The 21,555-nt window shown below is 41.8% G+C and overlaps 1 protein-coding gene across 2 annotated transcripts in view; it reads right to left on the reverse strand.

Moving 5' to 3' along the window:
- Positions 1-21,555, reverse strand: part of LOC138611516 (adenylate cyclase type 1-like) — a 38,698-nt gene that overhangs the window by 10,829 nt on the left and 6,314 nt on the right. For both annotated transcript variants that reach the window (XM_069684678.1, XM_069684677.1), the window contains exons 4-7: positions 14,044-14,155; positions 2,821-2,948; positions 693-851; positions 317-458 (exon numbers count right to left, since the gene is read on the reverse strand). In XM_069684678.1, coding sequence (XP_069540779.1) covers positions 317-458; positions 693-851; positions 2,821-2,948; positions 14,044-14,155 — 541 coding nt within the window. The remainder of the gene's footprint in view (positions 1-316; positions 459-692; positions 852-2,820; positions 2,949-14,043; positions 14,156-21,555) is intronic.

The raw sequence follows: 21,555 nt of genomic DNA on the forward strand, positions 1-21,555 counted from the left end.
GCTTCATCATATGATGCTGCATGCTTCACTCGAGAATATATTTCTGTTTACAGGATGTTTTTATTGTAGATCTTGGCATGGTAAAGAAAAAATAAGCCTGTTGTTTTTGTAATTTAGCCGACTTTGTTTAGCTTAATATGGATTAGCATATGACCTGCAGAAGCTCTGCTCATGCACACTGTCTGGGAGAAGGTTCAACTAAGGCCAAATTCTATCAGAAGATAAAATTGATGCTAACATCTCTTTCAATTCCTTTGCTAACACCTCAAAGAAATTAAAAAAACACATTCCTTAGGAAAGAATCACGATACGGTACCTTCCGTCGGTGAGATGGCACTATAAAGAAGGTTTCAATTTCATGTTTTTGGAGGAAGGCGTTCCTTTCGTGACCGTTTCCAGGTTCCACCTCATAATCTCCATTTAGGCACTCCAGCGTCGATTTGGTGATGTGGACTTTCCTGTGGAGCGAAGGGAGACATAGGACATGGTTCTCCTTACGGTTGAGGTTAGTGCACTGTTTACCTTTATTTTTTAACTTCTCTAAAAAATATCTGCCATATTTATTTAAAATATCTTCACTGACGATTATGCGATAATCAGTGAAAATATTTTTCTCCACAGCATCACATTAAAAACAGAAACTGGCATCCATATCTGTCGACGCTGTTAGTCATGTAAAATCCAGTACTGACCCTGGTAGCCCTCCAGCCTCCATCACATTGGCCAGGGTCACGTCATTGGACCACACATCATACTGCCATTTCCTGAGGCCCAGCACCCCACACAGCACCCGACCTGTGTGCAAGCCAACGCGCATGTTCAGGTTGACTTCTGTGGCCTCGGCTACTGACCTGCAGGGGCAGAACACGTGGAGTGATGGAGTGAGGTCACAAGTTCATATCAAATCTATACCTACAGTGAATCTATAATTAGTCACACAAGAAGGCAGCACAGAAATAACATGAAACAGAATAAAACACAATGGCATTAACAGAGCATGACAATGTGCATTACTTTATAGATATAAATATACATACACTTATAAATACATCTGTCACGACACTAGGCCAGACTCACTGATGTAAAAAACTTGGATAGGTTGAATTTTATACATAAGTAACCAACATATAACCAACCTTTATGGTTCATACAGGATTCCATTCAATCACTTCCCTATCACTGCATGTCTTTATAGACAAACCTTAAAGTCTGGAAATATGGTTTGAAATAGTAAAAAATGCATATGTGATGTCCAAACTTCAAAAACAGCCTATTTTGCTGTTTAGACCATTTTTTCAAGACTGTGTGGGTGTGGCCTTTCTCCGTGGATGCGCACACACGACAATGGTGCATGTGACAATCAGCCTCTGAGTCAGAACCAGAGGAGGAAGCAGGAGCCCAGCCATCTGAAAATATTCATTTTAATTGCTCACTCAAGAATATCCTTGTTTTTCCATATAGTTAGCATACACATGCAACGTTAGCTTAGATGCTCCCAATTGTTCTCAAAGCTATGAGTGCAATGCTAAATGTTACTGTTGTAGCGCTAGCTATTGCTTTATTGTAACAGAGCTAAACTCCTCCTGCTGAAACTAGATTACCAACGGCCCGACCTAAACTCTGCCAGCTGAACAAAGATAACCATGGGGAACACTAACACCTGCAGCTGTCAGTAGTGAGGAAGACTCCAATGCTGGGTGCGAACAGCAGATTAGTTGCCGTGCGACTTTCCTTTTTCAATATGTTATGGAATTTTTGTAGTAAGTACCTGAGCGCAAACAACGCCACATGCAAACCTGATATCAGGAAAGTTTACAGAAACTGAAATTAGGATCGAAACTTATTTCTAATATTCTTAAGATGCGACTTTTATGTATACCCACAAATGAAGTCAGACAGCTATTGTGGATTTGGGTTCCATTATTGGCTTTAAAGGGATAGTTTTGTTTTTTTGAAGTGGGGTTGTATGAGGTACTTAATAATAGTAAGTATGACAGTAGATAACAGTGAGCAAGGCCCCTGTTAGGAGAAGCCAGCTGGAGCTCCTGCACGGAAGCTAAGCTAAGCACCGCTACAGACGGGGCCACAAGAACCCCTTCTTAAGCTACTTAAAAGGGTCCTACATATAAACAAACATTTCAGTGTATCCTGTATTTTTTTGGTTTTCGTCTCTGCGCTTCACCGTGGCACAAACAACTATCTTGTTATAACAGAATATTTACTATTAAAAGCGACATGCACCCTCAAATTCAGAATCATGTCAAATCTGTAACTTCGTTAGAAGCATTTGGTCAAGAAGTGAACAGGGAACAAACATTTTCCTCAAACACACCAAAATAGACCACAGAACAAAAAAGACTGCTTTGTTGAGTGTTTCCATTTAATCAGTGTTGAGGAGGAAGTCTAATCTTAATTAACAGACGTCCTGTGAAGTCATGAAAGTTTCTGATTTAATCTTCATCTCTCACCTTCCTTTGGTTCTTTCCCCCCACTTCCAAACTATGCAGGGTGTGTGAGGAAAAACAAGCTCTTTCAAGCTCAATAAAATAGCTTATTTTCTCTCTCCATTAAAGCCCTTCTTTTCTCTCCGCCAACTGCAGCTCTGCTCACTCAAATGTTCAGTGTTAGAATTAACTCACAGCACACATGGCTAATCAGGCTGCAGTTTGCACTACAAGAAGGAAATCTCTCAACATGGACTCAGTTAAACAGTCTATTTAGCTTCTACCATGCCCATTTAGTCAACATATTCTGTTCAAAGGATGGAAATACCAATGATTTAATCCATTTACAAGACTCGACACACATGAAAATACTCACGTTATGGTGTCAATCATGTCCAGACCCATCTCTACACAGCAGTGGGCGTGGTCGGTCTTGGGTTGGGTGAGACCGGACACACAGTAGTAACAATCCCCGAGGATCTTTATCCTGCGACAGTGGTTCTCCTGCATGTAAATAAAGGATGAGTCAACATGTATCAATAACAAAATCAACTTTACCTTTACCAAAACAACTCCTGCTCAGGGACCTGCAGCCTTTCATAGAATCAATAATTAATCAACATGGAACTCAGTGAGTGTTAAAAACAATAAATAAGTTAAATAACAAAGTACCAAAGGAATAATTCTTTCAGTTTAATTAAAGTTGCACTAGAGGTGTGTGAGACCAGTTGTGTTTGAGCTAAACATGCTGACATTTAATTATAGTTTATCCATTACACTGATCCATATCCATCAGAGTAATTTGTAATTATCGCTTCAAGCTATCCATTGGTGCAACTCAAGGTCGACTGAGTTTATGATGCAGGAGTTACGGCCTTTCAAAATTAGAATTAGAATTAGAATTCTTATGTCCTTAGCAAAAAAAAAAAGGTTTTTATAATTTATAAAGTTTTTATAAATTGTCATATAGTCAAATGACACCTTGTGATTAATACAGCTGTGTAAGTTGTCAGGATAGCTTAGCAATGTCAGGTTTCTGGACTTGTGTGTACATACAGCACATATACACGTTGTCCTAGAATAATGGTATGTTTTCAAGATAATACATGTAAGACACAGAAATGCAGGTAGATTTTGTCAAAATTAGCAGAGTGGTTTTTGAGACGTCAAATGTGACCAGCACAAAGAGGTGTCCATAGAGATAACACTCCATATTCAGTCAGGGGTCAGGACTGCAATCCCTTTGTTTTAGCTAACTGTTCCAACACCAAAAACACAACAATTCCTTAAATACTTGGTTCATAATTTAGGGAATACACTTATTCACTCCCTTGCAAGAGTTCAAGATTATTACGACCCTGTTGTCTGAAGACAAAATATCAGCCTACATCAAGCAGGCAGTTAGCTTAGCCTAGCACATATACTGTACAAAGAGGGAAACAGCTAGCCTGCTCTCTCCATAGGTAAACAAATCCACCTAGCACTTCTAAAGCTAACTAATTAGCATGTTATCAGTGCTCCTGCAATAAAACCTCTTTCAAAAAATTCATCTTGTCGTTTTCCAGTTACTGTTTTTACACTAAACTAAGCTAAGCTGAGCTAACCGAACAGTCTTCAGACCACTCAAAGCGCTTTTACACTACATGTCACATTCACCCTTTCACACACACATTCACACACTGTTGGCAGAGGCTACTATTTAGCTTTGTATTTAGTGTACATGCAACAGCGTAGTTCCTTTCAACTGACTGTAATAGTACAAAAGCCGGTCGAATTAATTAAAAACAGAGGGAGACAATAAAGATGAAATGCTAACAATATAACATGTATGACAGTGCTGTGGATCTCCATGTGTATCACATGTTCATTATCCCATGCAGGCTCTTCAGACTTTGAACTACGCCAACACTGTAGTGGTTCCCACAATGCAGTGCTAAATCAACGGATCAGTCTCACTTTAGGGAATCAGGTGAGTCACACTCTCACTCTTTAGGGACAATAAGCAGTGGCGTGAAAAGGCTGCTTACAAATATAACACATTATTAGAGGATATGAGCACCAGACATTCATTTTACCAGGGAGACCGGTTTACTGTGGACGCCTTCTCATAACCCTTTATTGTTTCCATGGAGGTAATGGGATGGCTGGCCACGCACGTGAAGGGTACAAAGAATCATAATGCACATTGGTGGGCACGAGACAAGATGGTGCTCTATTTTTAACACGCACGCCATGTGAGTTTCACAAAAGAGACATAGCTATTTACATCGTGTAGTTGTACATGCTGCGGTCAAGCTCTCCGAGTGATCGGTGTTCTGGAGGCTCATGTGTTGCTCATGTGAGATATATTCTTAGACACAAAGGTACAAGAGAAAAAACACACACAGCAGCTGTGAAGTGAGGCAAAACAGAGCCGAGTATGATGTAGACTGTTTAGCAGCTCAGTGAAGTGGACATTTCCTGTAAAGATTCAGTCCTGAACACTGAACACAACATTTGAATGAAAACTTTGGATGGATTCAAAATAATTTATGACAATTATAAAGTACTAAGAGATCAAATTATATTTAGATACATACACATAGATTATGGCTACTTATCTCATACAACCTTAACATTTCATGTTAGGGTGTACTTATTATTAACTCTTAATTATCTGCAGATTTGTAGCATATTGGCCCTTTATTATTCATTATAACGCACTTATTAATGCTTTATTCTTTATAACAACTACTAGGTCAAATTAAGAGTTTCCCTCAATAACACCATAATTACTGCTGATAAAGGAAGTAGATGTACATGAAGAGGGGCGTCAGACTGGGGGTTAAAAGGGGACTGACTATACAGGGGCCTTGGGTAAGAAGGGCCCACATAGATACAAGAAGGGAGGGGCCACATAGAGAATGCCGAAGTACAGGGCCCAGAATTTTGTGCTACACCCCTTCACGTGAATAATAATCGTAATATTCTTTGCTCAGTGTTTTGATACTATTACCTTATATGCCCATACTGAGAGCAAAGCATATTACAGTTGTAATTCATGTACAAGAACCTCCCATCAATAAGCAGTAACAGCAGGAGGGAAAAGTTGTACTTATTGGCCTTGTAGTTGTAGAAAAAAGTCAGGCAGAATAAGGCATTAAGAGCTCTGTAATGACTTATAAAGAGCCAATATGCTACTTATCTGCATGCCATTAAGCAACTATCCATCTGCCCATTATCTACACCCCTTATCCTCTTCAGGGTCGCGGGGGCTGGAGCCTGTCCCAGCTGTCATCGGGCAGGAGGCGGGGTACACCCTGGACTGATCGCCAGTCAATCACAGGGCTGACACAGACAACTATTCACGATCACACTCACACCTACGGGCAATTCAGAGTCACCGATGAAGCTAAAGAGCATGTGTTTGGAGTACTCCGAGGGAACCCACGCATGCAAGGGGAGAACATGCAAACTCCACACAGAAAGGCCCACAAAGCAACTAGCTCATGTTAATAAGTGGGCCCTTATATAAAATATTACCCTTAAGGTTTCATATGGTGTCACCATCTTCTGTGATATCTGTGAAACAGCAGTATCAAATATTAGTGGTTATGTTAATTTTACCTCATTCTGTATCTTATTATTTACCTTCCTGGGTTGTGTCTTGTGCTGCTGTAGTAATCCTTCCTGGGGATTTATAGTGTTAGCTTATTTTTCTCACATTACAAATTGAAAACGCAGCCCAGTGCTGATATTAACGACACATTTATATCGTAGCAACTTGCTCAGAAAAAGAGTCAAAACAAAACAAGCTTTTTTACAATTTCAAACTTTTGATGTCTCACTCAGTAGGGGATATAAATACTACTAAACACAAGTAAAGCTGGCGTCATAAAAAATGCAATGTTCCCCTCAGCCATGGTGCAAACTACAGACTAAAATAAAATGGCATTAAATAACATAAAACAACATCCTCTGCGTGCACAAGTTACCGAAGAAACCATAAGTACAAGGTGACAACATGAACATGTTCAAATCACATACAACAACTAAACAAACTAGGCATTCAGTCCAGCACAAAGCATGATGGGACGCGAGGCATGATACAATATCTCAGCTGCAAAGTTGTTTTTGTAATTAAACTCTCGTAAGTGTAGTTTCTTTTGAGGCACTTAGAAGCAAGGTCACTTACAGCAGGCTGAAAAAGACAAGGCTATTTACTTAAAAAACTTAGTCTAATCCTGTGAACTAGATCGTAATTCATTCACTTATAAAACTACAAGTGAAATTCTATGTGACGTCACTTTTACCTCTTTTCTGTTCACAATAAAAACTTTGTTATTGACAGACCCACACAGGTGTCTTTGGGTCATCTCAGGTCATGTGTTCCAGGAACAGATGGAGCTGTAGTGAGGGCTGGTTGAAGATAGGAAGCAGGGAAAGCCCTGGTGCTTACAGAGTCTCCTACTCTGTACTTTTCCTGTGCTAATCTCCACTGTGAGGGCTTAGGAGCTGATTCAGTCACAAGCTGGATTACTGCCGTCATGTGACTGAAGCATTGTGGGAAATCTGGGTGCTCATCGGCATAGACAAAAGATGGGTACAGTGTGTTGGGGGCAGGGAGAGCTCGACACCTGTAATCAGACTATTTATGCTTTGTTGTCCGGCCATAACAAAGAATTGGGGGTAAAATGAATGCATTCATGGCTTGTTGAATTATTTCATGTCAACGTTTCATCAATAAAGGCCCACAATGATTCATTACACGGTTCCTCTGTTGGACGAAAATCTTTAAGAGTACGACAGAAGTTTATCAACTCTCCACTTCCCCTTTGCCTGCATAATTTTCCCCCTTCAGTCAACAGCTCTTTTATTGATTATATTTCATTTACAATAATATATGTGTGACAACGAATGAATAATGTATCAACACTTCCTCCTCCCACCACAACCTGGTGGGCTGGAGCGAGCGGGTGTTGGAGATCTGTGAAGTAAACCTTTTAAATGTAGATATAAATATAACAGATAGGATGAAGGATATGACCAATTAGTTTTTGTCTGTCACATTAACACCTCAAGAACACTTGTGATTGTGAACGCTGTAATTACAGTTGAGCTACAGACAGCATTTCCTTAAAATCAGCATCAAGCTGAGCAATGCTTGGGAACTGTAATGACACACACAACCTACTGATAACTACTGAAATATACAGTTACATTCCCCCTTATATGACGAATGAAACACATTCAGATTATTTCCATATAAAATATAAAGAAGCACTGGACTGATTTTACACATAAAGTTAAAACAGTTAGAATAAACTTGCTACTTGTTACACTTCAGTCTTTATTACCTCCAATCTAACCAATTTCAGCGGGGGAGGGGAATTACATTTTGAGACCATGCATCTGCTTGTATCTAATGTCATTTTAAAACAACACTGATGCATATCCATGCCAACTAATTGGTTTTGCAGGGGTTTTAAGAAAGAAGCGGAGCAAAGTAACTGCTACTTCGATGCCTGATAATACTGGGACACCATGGTGTCAGTGTAACATTTTATTATAAATAAGGGGTCATCAAATTCACAAATATTATTCAGCAGCCCGATCATAAAAAACAGGCCATTAAAAGTTTCAGATATGTTGACGTTATATTCCTCTAACTTCTCATTCGTGTCAAGTGCTTAATAAAAAGCTTTACAACGTTGTTATTCCTGCCTCTGGCACTGATTGGCTAATTGTTGTTCTCTCTGCTGTTGGATCAATTGCATGTCCGACTTCATGTGGGCTCAGAGAACACAAAATATTTCTGAAAAAGACAGAAGTATAAACAGGGGTTGTGTGTTGTTGTTTTTTTAAAGACATATGCATTAAGATCTGACAAAAACACTGGTGAAGCATTATGGGAAATGTAGGATATCTGATTTAGCAAATCTCACCCAATCTGCGAACATTTTGACAGCCCTTTTAAAATCCGCCTCATGTAAGTCCCCCAACCTTTAGTAGAGCAAATTGTTTGTTTTTATATATTCACGGATACATTTTTTCATTTTTCCTACTTCTCCGACAAGAGCTCAAGCTGTTGTGTTTGGTTTGGGTTTTGTTTCAGTCCACAGTTTCAGCACACAGGCGTCTGAGGGAAACTGCAGGACTCGACAGTGATCCTTGCACCTGCTCGTGGAACCAACCCAAACAGGGTTATTTGAGTTGTGTTTACACCCAGACTTCGGCTTCCAGCAGGCAGCTGTCACAGTGTGGGCAGTGGACAGGCCTAGTGCTTCATTTAAAAATAATGTTTATTAGCATCCAAACTGGTTGTATTTGTTATATTTCACTTGGCGTAAGACTTGTTATTATATAAACCTGCAGATGTACAAATGATAACCTCTACAAAGTAGCTGGAACAAGTTTTTAAAACTTTTTGAACAGTGACACTTTCCGCTGGGACGCAATAATCGTTACATTCAGTCCACTGTTTTGGGAAACTTTATGACAACTAGCTCCCTCACAAAAAGAAATTAGAACTGAAATTGCCAATCGGATTATTGATCACTGGATGAGTCTTTGCTTTCTTAGCTTTTTTTACCATATTCATATGGCTGCCATTCTCCTCTGACATCACGCTGATCGTCGGAGGTTCACATGTTGTATGTCGTATAATGACGCACTGCTGTGTTACAGGTATATAAAGTTAGAAACTGCTTCCTGATTGATCAGTTAATGAAAAAGACAATGGATTGTACATTTCTGGAGGGATCAGCCATATTTGTAGTCAAAACAAGATATGTGATTCCAAATTACTACTACAGCTAGTGTTAGCATTCAGCCACTTCCTAGCTAATTTTACCATTGGCTAGGAAGTGACTGAATGCTAACTATATCCAATACTATTTAATGTGCTACACAATACTGAATAACCCCTTTCCCACCGAAATTACCACGCTAACACGGGTTTTTCAGACCCGGGAAGACCTGCTCATAGATGCCAATTGTCTCTTTTTCCATTGCCAGTGAAGTATACTCCTGTCTGTCTCTTTTCTGCTGCGTAACTATCTGATGTCACAAACGCGCCGGAGACAGGTGAAGATGTTATGGTGGTTAGGTCTTTATTGTATCTATTACTCATTCAGTCTGTTTATCAAACTCGGCGCCGACACATTTGGAACGATGTTGGAGCGCTGCTCGGACGGAGACGGGCGGAATTTGTAGCCATGATGACGTGGAGTCACAGAATTTACAGACGGAGCATAGCATCGCGCCGGAAAGGGGGTGGAGATTAGCGTGTTGACACGGGTCTTGTGTTCCTATCAAAGCCACACGGGGCCGAGGCGATAATTACCCGGGTCTACTACAGAGTCATTTGACCCGGGTCTGAATGCCGATTGTAGCCTTTCCCACGAAGCAGGAAAGCTGTGTGTTAGCGGGTTTTTTGACCAGTGGGAAAAGCGCTTAGGAAAGGACAAAATTCCTAGCTGATGCTAATGTTAGCCTGGTGGTAGCTAACAAATATGTTGTTTTAACTTGAAATATGGCACCCAGTTCCCCTGGATTTTCTCTATCCTTTGTCTTTTCAGGCGCTGATCTATTCTGTAACGGTGAAATCATAGAAATTAGTCAGATTCCTTATGTCTTGCAATCTTGAACACAGCAGTGCAGCATTTGGGCTTCCCAGTCTCAGCGTGACGTCAGAGAAAAATGGCCACCCTTTGAATTTGGTCTATGAAGTACCAGAGAATATTGTTCTGACATTGGTTCTCAGATATGGTTGTTGAGTGAATTCTCTGAAGGAAAAATAGTGGGAAAAAAAATATCAGAGGATCCAAATATAGCAAGGAAATATGTGCACTGTACATGATGCAGGTTACTTTGTAAGCTTTCACTGCCGCGTGAATGAAAGGGGAACTCTGACTTGTCGAGGAAGTAAGAGGTAGTATATAGATACATCATAGAGCCATCCTAAAAATGGAAACAGGAGGAAGTAGGCTGCTGCATGTCAATCAGAAAGCTGTGAAACAAGACGCGGAGGAGTCTTAAAGCTGTGATGCAGGGAGGTGTTGCAAGAGGAGAGAAAAGAGAGACAAGAATGAAATGCTTTGTGAAAGTCTGCCATGGAAACAGCAACGTGCACGTTCACATACAGACACGAAAGCAAATCAAGTCCGGAGCTATTAATGTTAAATACTGTCGCATCACAACAAGCATAACTTAATCACAGAGTTCCTCTCGCAGCAGAAGCTGTTGTTTCGGGTGGCGGACAGACTGTTGGAAGCTCAGCCAGGGAGAGGAAGTGTTCATCGAGTGGCGACCAGTTGGTGTGTTAATTTATATTCTTGTTATCCCTCTTTGGAATAAATCTGCCTCACACCTATTTTTTATTGATTTGATTGTTACATTTAAACCAAAAAATGTTTTGTCTGCAGTCAATTTCAAACAATTTCAACAGTAAACCCAGCTTCTTCTTCTTCTACAGAATAATTACTGTGTCTGCGCCGTGTGTCAGTCTGATGTTACATTCGCGCTCTCACAACACAAGTTATGGAAGTGATAATGTTTCAAAGCTTTCCTGAGATGTTTTGCGCCCCTTGTCTTCTCTCTCAGCGGGAGTCTTCAGATTCTCAGCCTGCTGGTGAAGAGTTATAATTACTCCCAGCTTGTGTTCTCGTGGGTGGTGGGAATCAAACAGCAAATACTGATCAGTGTGAGTGGGTTTCCTGTAAACTTCAATTTTCACGCTGGCCCCCTACTTAATTTGGCGACGTCAGGAAAGGACAGACTATTTTTCTTTTGTCTCCTAATGTCAGTTTGATACTGAGGCCCTCTTGGGATCAACATATGTTTTATTGTACTGGGTACAGAGACAGTTTAGAGTGTCTTCAAAATGCGGCCTGGTTCAACCAGGTTAGCCTTCCAGGTTGATGTAAAACACTGGCTACATTGTCTTTTCCTCAGGGTGCATATTCACTTGCAACATATGCAAGATTAGCACAGTGAGAGAAAAACAAGTTCCCCTTAATTAAAAAAAACAAAGGTTTATGACTTCATGGGGGAAGACCATCCTCAGTATTGCTGCCTTATCTTCATTTATGGAGAGAAGAAGAGAAGAGAGAAGTCAAGAGGAGAAGAGAGGAGAGAGCAGAGGAGACGAAATGAGAGCGGATGAGAGAAGAGATTAGGAGAGAAGAGGAGAGGAGAGAAGAGGAGAGGAGCCTTGGTCTACTACATCAGCAGCACTTGAGGAGAACACTGCGTTCCTGGCCGTCTTCCCATGCAGCTTGACGGTCCAAAGAGTGGACAGGTGGTGTGGGGATGGTGCTGGAATCGTATCATGAGACGATGCCCAGTGGCCATGTGGCTTCGCCCGCTCTTCGTATGGAACGAGAAGAGTCTGCGTGCCCACAGTGACCAAAGCTATGAGTCACTTGCGCTGCCACTTCCTGCCAAAGTGGATCAGAATGAGTGGGGCTCTCGGTCAGGGCAGGGCGAGGGTATAATATTTGATGACAACTTTCATGGCTGGGGAAGCCTGTCAGTGTTACACAAGGCTTCCAGCTAGTAGCCAAGTGGAGATCCGACCTTTTAATAGAGTTGTAAGCAAAAGATGACACAGTTTGAATCACAACAGCAAGAAAGCTGATGTAGCTCAAAATAGCATTTGTAGTAGCCACGCTGCTTCGGGAGATGTAGGTTAACATATTTCCTTTGATAGCATCTCTGTTTGTGTGTGTTTGTGTGTATTGTAAAGCATGGAATAATCTGGTTTTGGCTAATCGGCTAAAAATGAAGCCAGCTAGTTATTGGAAAAACCTGCAGTTCCTTGAGTGGCCACTTGAGGCCGGCTCCAAAAGTGAGTAAACCCCCATTAAGCCCCATATTAAACTGCAGGATTAAACATGCTTACAGCCTGGTACAAAATACTGTTTTGTTCTCTAGCTTATTTTTGTATTCATGACAACTGTATGGTGATTGTATTTTTATATAGTTCAACCATATGGGCGTATATATCTGTGCGGTCTGTTCTACAAACACACTGTCTAAGAAGTCTGTGCTCCAGCTTTATCAGTGAGTTAAATCCTAGTATTATTATATTGATATGTTAGCACTAATTAGCAGGTATCTGTGTCTGAGCTTTTACGTACCTGGCTTGTTAGCATGCTCAGTGTTTGTCACACATCTGTTAAATGACTGGGGCCCTCATTTGGAAGTCAGCATTCTTGGTGACGTTTTCCCGCAAAGAAAACGGCAGGAACTAGAGATCAGAACAACTTTTATTTTAAGCTAGCGAGTACGTGTCGATCACCCAGCTAGGCTAGCAAGGAAGTGAGCAGAGAATCCTCTACATTCCAAAAGCTCTCTTAGCTTCTTTAGTCTGATGAATAAACAACTCCCGTTAGCTACTACCACAAATAGAATCTCATTCTATGGAACACATGATGGCTAATTAGCTCATCAGCCAGATAATGAATTAGCCTCTGGAAATTTTGTCGATAACTCTGTCTTTGTGAACCCCTCGCTCCATTCCATGTTCAACATCCTGATAGGGTCACGTCTGGCTCCAACAAACCAAGTGGTCAAGGCTTCAAAAAGACGGTCAACAAACCAATGGAGGACATCACCACCTGGGGTAAAATACAACTTTATGTAGGATATCTGCCGCTGGTATACAAAACAGAAAGAGCCAGGTAAAGCAAGCGATCCAACGTTAATTATAAAGCTAATGACAATTATTTGAAAGAACAAGTCAAACTGAAGCACTCCATTTTTAGTCAGCTCTAATTTTGCGCCGGTAAACAAACAAGTTAAAAATAGAAGCTGTCAACATGGCCAAGTAATACCTTCTATGAAAGCAAAAAAGGGTTAGTTGTAATCCTGTGGATTAATGGATTTGACAAGGGCATGTGCCTAGTGTAAGTAATAGAGGCCAGATTACATGTAGATAAGGCTGTGGTGGGGTGATCTGCCGGGGGCTCAGGGGCTCAACCTTCAAACAAAAATACTGGACGTGTCAGCCAACTTCGCAGGAGAAGAAGTGATATCACACACACGATGTCTGAGAAGTGTTTTGATAAACATGAGTGAAAGAAAAGCTCATTAAGGTGCCTTTTGAATTTAGATCAAATGATTTTGTGACACCTCATTGAAAGCGTCACACCTGAATGATACTAGATCAACAACAGCGGTCAAATTCACAGCAAAAGTTGAGCGGATTTCAAATCACAAAGGGTGAAATATTGACAGATGGGAGAGCTGAAATCTTTTCCACATGCAAACCGAGAGAGATTGGGACGAGTAAAACTCAGCGCTCCCTTCATGCACTTCATTCAGACAGCCAGAGTGGAGGAAAGGTTTAGCCCAGATTAAAGAGGTCTCTCAGTTCTTCCTCAAATGAAGCACTGGATAATCATATTACGCATCATATGGGCTTCTAGTATTCACTGTGACATCATTCTAAGCTGGTACAGTAGTGGCACGTGCCAGCGGCCTGTGGCCAAAGCGGTACACACTCACACATGCAGAAGTTTAGACACAGTGTACACACGGAGAAAAGGAGCAGCTTTTTATGCCAACAGTGATTGTAATTGAGGGACGTGTGTTCAGTGAAGGGAAACAGACTCACCGTGGCTAGCTCATCAAACTTTCCGAACAGCTCATTTAGCAGTTTAACCAGTTCCTGCGCTGTGCACTGCGAGGCCAGGCTGGTGAAGCCCACTATATCTGCGAACAGGATGCTGCAACAGAGAGAAGAAGAAGAAGATGAAGGAAACAAGATTAGTGGCTTTCAGGTTTTGGATAACGTGTTTGTAGCAAAGTCATCATACATTCAAATTATCTTCCTCCAGATGAGCAGATAAAACAACAATAAAAGACAGAGAGAGAACCGGCTCTGTTCTGTAACTGACTGGCAGCGCAGTCGAGCAGAGCGACTCAAAATAGCAGCAGGAGCATCCTCGCGGGGCTGAAGGTGGAGACATGTCCTGTAAGGAGCTGGTCAGAAACTGTTCCAGGTTAATGCAACCATCAAGGTGCTGTCACCGTCTCCAGCTGAACCTGTTTTCCCTTTTAAAAGTTGCTGCGAGGACTAAAAGTGCTTGGTGATTAAAGGTCAACCAAAAATGTAAATTTCTTTGGAAAGAAATAAAGCAGATTCCCACTGTTGGCTTTGACTTGTGTCCTGAGGTGGTGAGAATTATAATAACCTAAAAGTAGAAATGTTAAGTTTGATTGATAAGTTTAATTGTGCGAGCTGATAATGACTCGGTGAGTATTGAAATAACATGAGCGTAAAGTAACGTCAAATGGTGAGCGGTGCTTGCATTGGCAAGCTAGGCTTTCTGAGTGTGAGCTAATGAGCCAGTCAGGCATCTCAAAATCAATTCAAAAACTGGAATTAGCCTGAAACCTCCACGTTATTTTGGATTTCTAAGGGGCATGATCAATGGTAAAAAAAAAATAGGAAGCAAGCTGAGAGGTGGTGCCCTTTTCCTTTCTTAGTTTCATCCATTCTCTGGATCAACATCCAGCTCATATGGCTTCTAGTTCAACATGATACACTGACGTTTGGCATGACTTGATTTAGCAACCAACATTTGCTATGTGTATGTGACTTGAATTGCCACCCAGTTTGTTTAAAGAGGGGGTATTATGCTGTTTCACATTTTAAGACATGTACACTACCAGTCAAAAGTTTGGACACACTTTCCCATTCACTTGTATGAAGAAATGTGTCCAAACTTTTGACTGGTAGTGTACATAATTTTACAATGTTGGATGTCCACACTAAAAGTTTCAAATCTGTAGGTAAAAGTATGTTGGAGTAATCAACAGGCTTCTCAGCGTAGTGTGCAGGCTGCTGTGAACGCCAGGTTTCAGACAGGTTTTTCTAGACGCTGCACTTTGTGACATCACAAAGTGCAGCCTCAATGATTCCAGATTCAGAAGGTTCCACAACAGCGGCAGCCATCTTGGTTGTTTATTTAAAAACCTTAACAGCGCTTAAACCGGCCTCAAATTAGATAAACGGTTGGGATTGGCACAACCATTCATCCATTATCTATACTGCTTATCCTGTTAATGGTCGTGTGCGTGTGTGTGTGTGTGTGTGTGTGTGGGGTGGGGCTAGAGCCAATCACAGCTGTCATTGGGCGAGAGGCAGGGTACACCCTGGACTGATCGCCAGTCAATCACAGGGCTGACACACAGAGACAGACAACCTTTCACGCTCACAGTCACATTGGCATAACCTGAAATTGGAAAAATCTGTGTAAATTGGACGGGGACCAGCCGTCTGCCAGAGCCAATAAGCATTGAATCACAGATTCATCTGGTTCCCAGGCTAGCTTAGCCTAGCTTTCAATTTAAAAAAAGAGGATTGTTTCAACATTCATAGACTACAGAGAAACTAGCCCTCATGTCTTAGTTCAATACTGCCATGGCAAATGCTACCCTCCAGATGCCTAAAACTGAGACACTGGAGGGTGTGAAAGGGATTAGTCATCCAACTCTGACTGTCCTGAACGACTTGAATGTCTGCGGCGCTCGCGCTGACGGCAGACTGCTGCCTGTATGTGGGCTGGACTTTTCACAATGTGACAGAGTGGCGCATCTTGAAGGGGAAGCTGCTAAATGTCATTTTGTTGTCTGGCAGATGTCAGCGTAATGAGGGGCAATGAATTCCATGTGTGCGAATGTTGTTTTTGGCATTTTTCTGCAGCTGACAAGCAGATGACATGCTGAACAATGTGCTAGTGTAAACAATTGCAGTTAATTTAAATAACATTTTGGATAGAGCTGAACTGATGTTATGGGGTACTTTATAATGGCGGACAAAATGAAACACCTCACGGCATATGGACGATGAGGAGCAGGGAATTTCACGAGCAGGAATAAAACCAACGCCTCAAACTGTTACAACTAATTCTGTTTCATTCCTGAGTCCTTCATAAAAGTTAAACTGCTCCATATAATTTTCACCCAAAGGTCTCCAGCCTTCTGTCATTCCCTTAAAAGGACTGAAATGTTAACTCAGACAAGCTGATTGTGCCCACCTGTAGTAATCACTCTGAAGCCAGTAGGTTAAATAGGGAGAAAAGTCGCATATAAACAGGTGACTGACAAGCTGTCAGTGCTTTGTATAACGACTGATTTGATTTACAACTACTTTCTTTCTAATTTTCAGTCTTTAATTCAACCGTCTTCTCACGAAAAATATTATGGGGTGAGAAATGGCATGCTAATGGAACAGAGCAGAGCAGAGAGAGGGCTGTTGCAAACACTATGAAATCCTGTTTTTATTCTAAGAGTCCATCAATCTGTGTATTTACGACTGCTTAACTTCAGTTTGCAGAAAAGGTTTGGGCAACCAAACAAAAACATGTGACTTTGCATGAAATATAAAGCAGCAAAGACATCCAGCAGAGAGCGTCCCCACTGAGTGCATGCACTCTGCTGTCTCATGACCTCGTGTGAACTGCACAGCACAGTTATTTTTGGTCAGTGTTTACCCCATGTAAACCACATGCACAGGATTGTCTCCTCCTTTACGTGACGCATGCACGGAGCACGAGGCCTGTACCTGGTCGGGTATTACCGTATTTTACCACTTAAGGCTTTGCTGGAAGAAGCAAGAGAGGAGCCATTTAAATCAGCACTTGAAGATTTCTCTGGTTCGCTCACGATATTTACAGTCTATGTATTCATGGTGTCATACTTAGTAAACTCTGTATAGCATTAGCACACAGTAATGTTTTATGGGTTTCTGTGAGTATCTGCATATTCAGCTCATACAAATGTTTAAGTGCCTTGCTAACATGAGTGGCCTGTTCCACTTTGCATATAATAAAGGTGCATACTGTACATCCAGAGATGTACATGAAAACACATAAGGTTGCTTGATCATTAGTATTCATGTGTGCTGCAGGCACGGTGTTTCATAAAGGCAGATATAAGTGTGAGCTGTGCGCTGAGCATGCAAACATCCATGCGCAAAGTGTACACATGGATTTGAAGTGTAATTTTGCATTCACAGCAGCTATCGTGGACATACTGTAGATGCTGCTGTCAACAATGTTTCATTGAGTAATGTCACATCTCAAAGGCGTCATGTTTTTAGGAGTTGGACCTCTGTAAAGCACAGAAAAGGGGCTGATTTAGCCGTTCAAGTGCGTGCACCATCTACACTTGCAAAGTCCTCAATGCAGCTGCCGCAGGTTTGACTCCGACCCCCTTTGCTGCATCTCATCCCCACGCTCTCTGCCCACGTTTCCGTCCCTATCCGCTGTCCTATCCAATAAAAAATATCCCAAAATATACTCTTTTAAAAAATGCACCGAAATCCCGGGCATGTGAGCTCCTGTGACAGATTTTGAATGTCTTCCAGCAACGCCGTCAAAACAAACTCTGCAGCTTCTTGGCAACAGCTGTAAGTGACTCCAGCTCCAGCTGTTACACTCTACTGTACCAGATTCACTGCTCAAGGTCAAAACCTTATCCCCAGCTCAACTATCAACCTCAGCACTACACTTCAAATGATTAAGCAATGTAATACAAACGTTATTTTTCCTGTGGTAACTCAAACTCGCCTAATATCTAATATGTCTACCTCCCTCTCACCATCATCCGTTATTTCCTCTCCAATGGCTCAAATTCAAGAGAAGTTATTCCCCCAATTATGCTCAGCTCCTCTTTTCCTCAGTGGGAGGCATTCCTGTGGCTATTTTGGCAGACTTGATTTCAATTGAATCACACAGTGGAAGACACATCAGCCACATGCCAACTCAGGGGTTAACTTTAAACGGGCCCCTCAGGAGCTACAGTTTGTGGGCGGTGTATGTGCTGACATCGGGCCAATAAAAAGGGGGAGCACCGAGGAGGGTACAAAATGCTTACAGCTGATTTAAGAAGCCTGAGCAGGAAGGATCCATTTGTGTTTTAGTTACCCAAGTAGGTCATCTTGGAAATAGAGTGACAGAAGTTACTGTATGAAAGAGTTGGACATGGCCACCATGACGTTACCCTTTAAGCTGGAGATATACTTGCTTTTAACTACCCGTTCATGTGCGCATGACGGCTGCCTCGCGTTCCTTTGCGTCTGTTTGGAGCGTTGGCAAATTAACGCAAGGGGTACAGGAGATGCAGTAGGGGCAGTGTAGAGGCAGAGGGGGCGTGACACAGCAGCAAGGACAACAATGGCAGAAAGTTTAGAAGACAAGCAGATAGTCCAAGTCTGCATTATCCACATCTGTACGATGTGCTGTTGCCACTGCACGACGACAAACATGCCTGTAAAAATAGCTGGCGGCAGATACGTTCCATTTTAGAGGTCGACGTAGAAACCTGCAAAACTAAATGGAAACAAGTCCGGGGCCATTACATCTGTGCACGGAGGACAATGTTGGAGAATCGGAGTGGGGACGGTGCCGAAGGTGTGTTCTGCCCACCGAACACACAAAAGCTGTCGATTGAACGTAATTGTAACCTCCTCGAGCGTCGCCATGTCTGTTGGTAGTTGCATACGGCCTGAGCTCTCTGGTGTGCCCTCTAGAGGTATCCTCCAGTAACACACGTAGTGCACAGAACTTAAGGTTAAAAAGCAAGTATATCTAGTCCATCTAGTTTGTCAAGATCGAGCCTTTCATTTTGGTCTTCGCCATCTTAGTTTCTTGAAACCAGAAGTGACCATATTTGGACAGCGGGGTGTATAAACGTGTTGCTATGTCCCTGTGGTAGCAACTTGTCAATCACAGATAGCCATGCATGAAGAATACCTCCCATTTCCTTTAAATGGGAGCGTTTTTTACAGAATGACGTCATGCTGCATTGAAGAAGACCATTTTTGGAGTTGTCCCCTGCTGACCCTTACAAATGCAGGTTTAAGGAACTTCCGCATGCCCTCTTCTTATACACAGTCTGTGGCTGTAAGTTCATGTTAATACAGGGCTCTAACATCTCTCATATTCAATGAAATAAACAAAACCTTTTTTTTATTATAATTACTACTATACCCCTGTGAGTGGATTTTAATCAGATCTGCCCACGGCCTCACAACATAATAAAGAAAAGTCTCAGAACATTGTGCTGCACACTGTTTACTTTCTAATTACAGTCCACCCAAATCACATAAATCATGTCTGCCCCGGTGTAGATCACTCTCAAAGGGTGGTGCTATCTGAAGGAGTTCAGCTCACAAAAGCAATCAGCACAGCTCCACTGGGATGTGTCCATATTTAACCACAGCGGGCGCGCGCGCACACACACACACACACACACACACCGACCACACACACGATTATGCAACAAGAATTTAGTCTCCATTGCATTTAATCCCTTGAAGCAACTTAATCCCGGGGCTAAGCAAACTCTGCTCCCCGAGCCTCCCTGCTGCTCTAAGAACACAGAGGGAAGGAGGACGAGGAGGAGACGAAGGAGAGTGCTGAGAGGAACAATACAGTAGGAGACACAGCTTAGAGTCCTTATTGAAAAGATGACTGAAAAACTCGCATTCATAAATTGTATATGATGGTGGTCGTCTTGCTTTTAAGCACTCTGTTTGCCCGCAAAGGTCAGCCCACTACAGCTGCAGGTGTCAGGGGTCAAAGTGCAACACTGATATGTCCCTTAGCACAGTGGATTGTAAATAATTGCATTTACTCAAGCACTGCATTTAAGTACAATTCACACTACTTTTAATTCACCTGTTGCATTTCCTGTAATGCAACCTTATACTTCTTCTACACAACATTACTCACTCTACTCTACAGCTGTAGTTACTTGTTGCGTTATGTTAAACAACCCAACAGTAGTAAAATCAGCTGCCAACATGATCCGTCACCATAATACAGTAATATAACAACACTGGCATGTGCGACTCTGCAGCATAATGAGTTCTTCAACATTTAACTTTAACATACGTTCAGCTTGTAATTCTGCTCTTTATCACATCTGTAATGCTGGACTTTAACTTGCACTTTGATAACATTAAAAGCAATTGTGTTATTGTTTCTCATGTAAAGGATCTGAATACTTCCGTGCAGGATGCATAATAGCAGCCCAAAGCCAATAAACAAGATTAGGATATTAATTTTGCTCAAACGCTGAAGGGCTGCTGTATCCACAAACTCCACGCAAAACTGATTAACTGCTGGTGTGTTCGCAGTGAAGAGGGGGCGAGGCAAAACTTGGTAGGAAGGAGGAAGGATGATGATCGGAAGGCGAGAAGGTGGAGATTTACTGAAACATCATGGTTTCCGAACGACGTCCTTCACAAACAGACTGTTTTGATACGATTACGAAGCAATTACTGGAAATTCTCAAGAAGGGATGGCAGCTAGAAATGGTGCATTACCCACTGTGAGATTATTTGTATGCCACTGTCATGAGACCTTTTTGTCATACATTGCTGTTTGGATTCAATACCCATCAAACTGTAGTTTAAAAAAGCTACAGGACTTTACATCTGCATTAGTGCTGGAGGAATCTCTGCAACAGTTAGCATTTCTTAATCTGCCTCATTCCATCTCTAGTGGGGCCTTTAACTTAAAGAGGGGGTATTATGCTGTTTCACATTTTAAGACATATATACAATGTTACAATGTTGGATGTCCAGACTAAACGTGGGTGAAGTTTCAAATCTGTAGGTAAAAGTATGTTGGAGTAATCCCCAGGCTTCTCAGCTCAGTCTGCAGGCTGCTGTGAACGCCAGGTTTCACGCTGTTTTTTTCTACACTTTGTGACGTCACAAAGTGCAGCTTCAGCAGGCTCCAGAGAGCTGGCCAATCAGAAGAAAGTGGGCTTGTAGGGGGCGGGGTTTCTTAAAGGGACAGAGCTGACTGAGTCGTTTCAGGCAGAGTCTGGATGAGGGCCTGCACAGAGCACCAGTGTTTTAACCATTAACTATGCTAAGCTACTCCACAGGTATCACAGAGTGAAGAATGTAGCTTGAAATGAGCATAACACCCCCCTTTTAGAATTGGCCTATGATATAAAATAAATGGAAAGTGCAATTTAATGTCTTTGGATGGAGTGTTTTTATGATAGTAAGCAAGTGAGACAGTGGCTTATCCTTTATATTCAAAGGGAAAATAAACTGTCATTATTTGTACCCTTGGGTAGTGTTAATGTTTTAGGACACTGC

Source organism: Semicossyphus pulcher, unplaced genomic scaffold, assembly GCF_022749685.1.
Source record: "Semicossyphus pulcher isolate SPU_LCO1_2020_fin unplaced genomic scaffold, fSemPul1.0.p SCAF_7, whole genome shotgun sequence".
In the NCBI taxonomy this organism is placed as follows: Eukaryota; Metazoa; Chordata; class Actinopteri; order Labriformes; family Labridae; genus Semicossyphus; species Semicossyphus pulcher.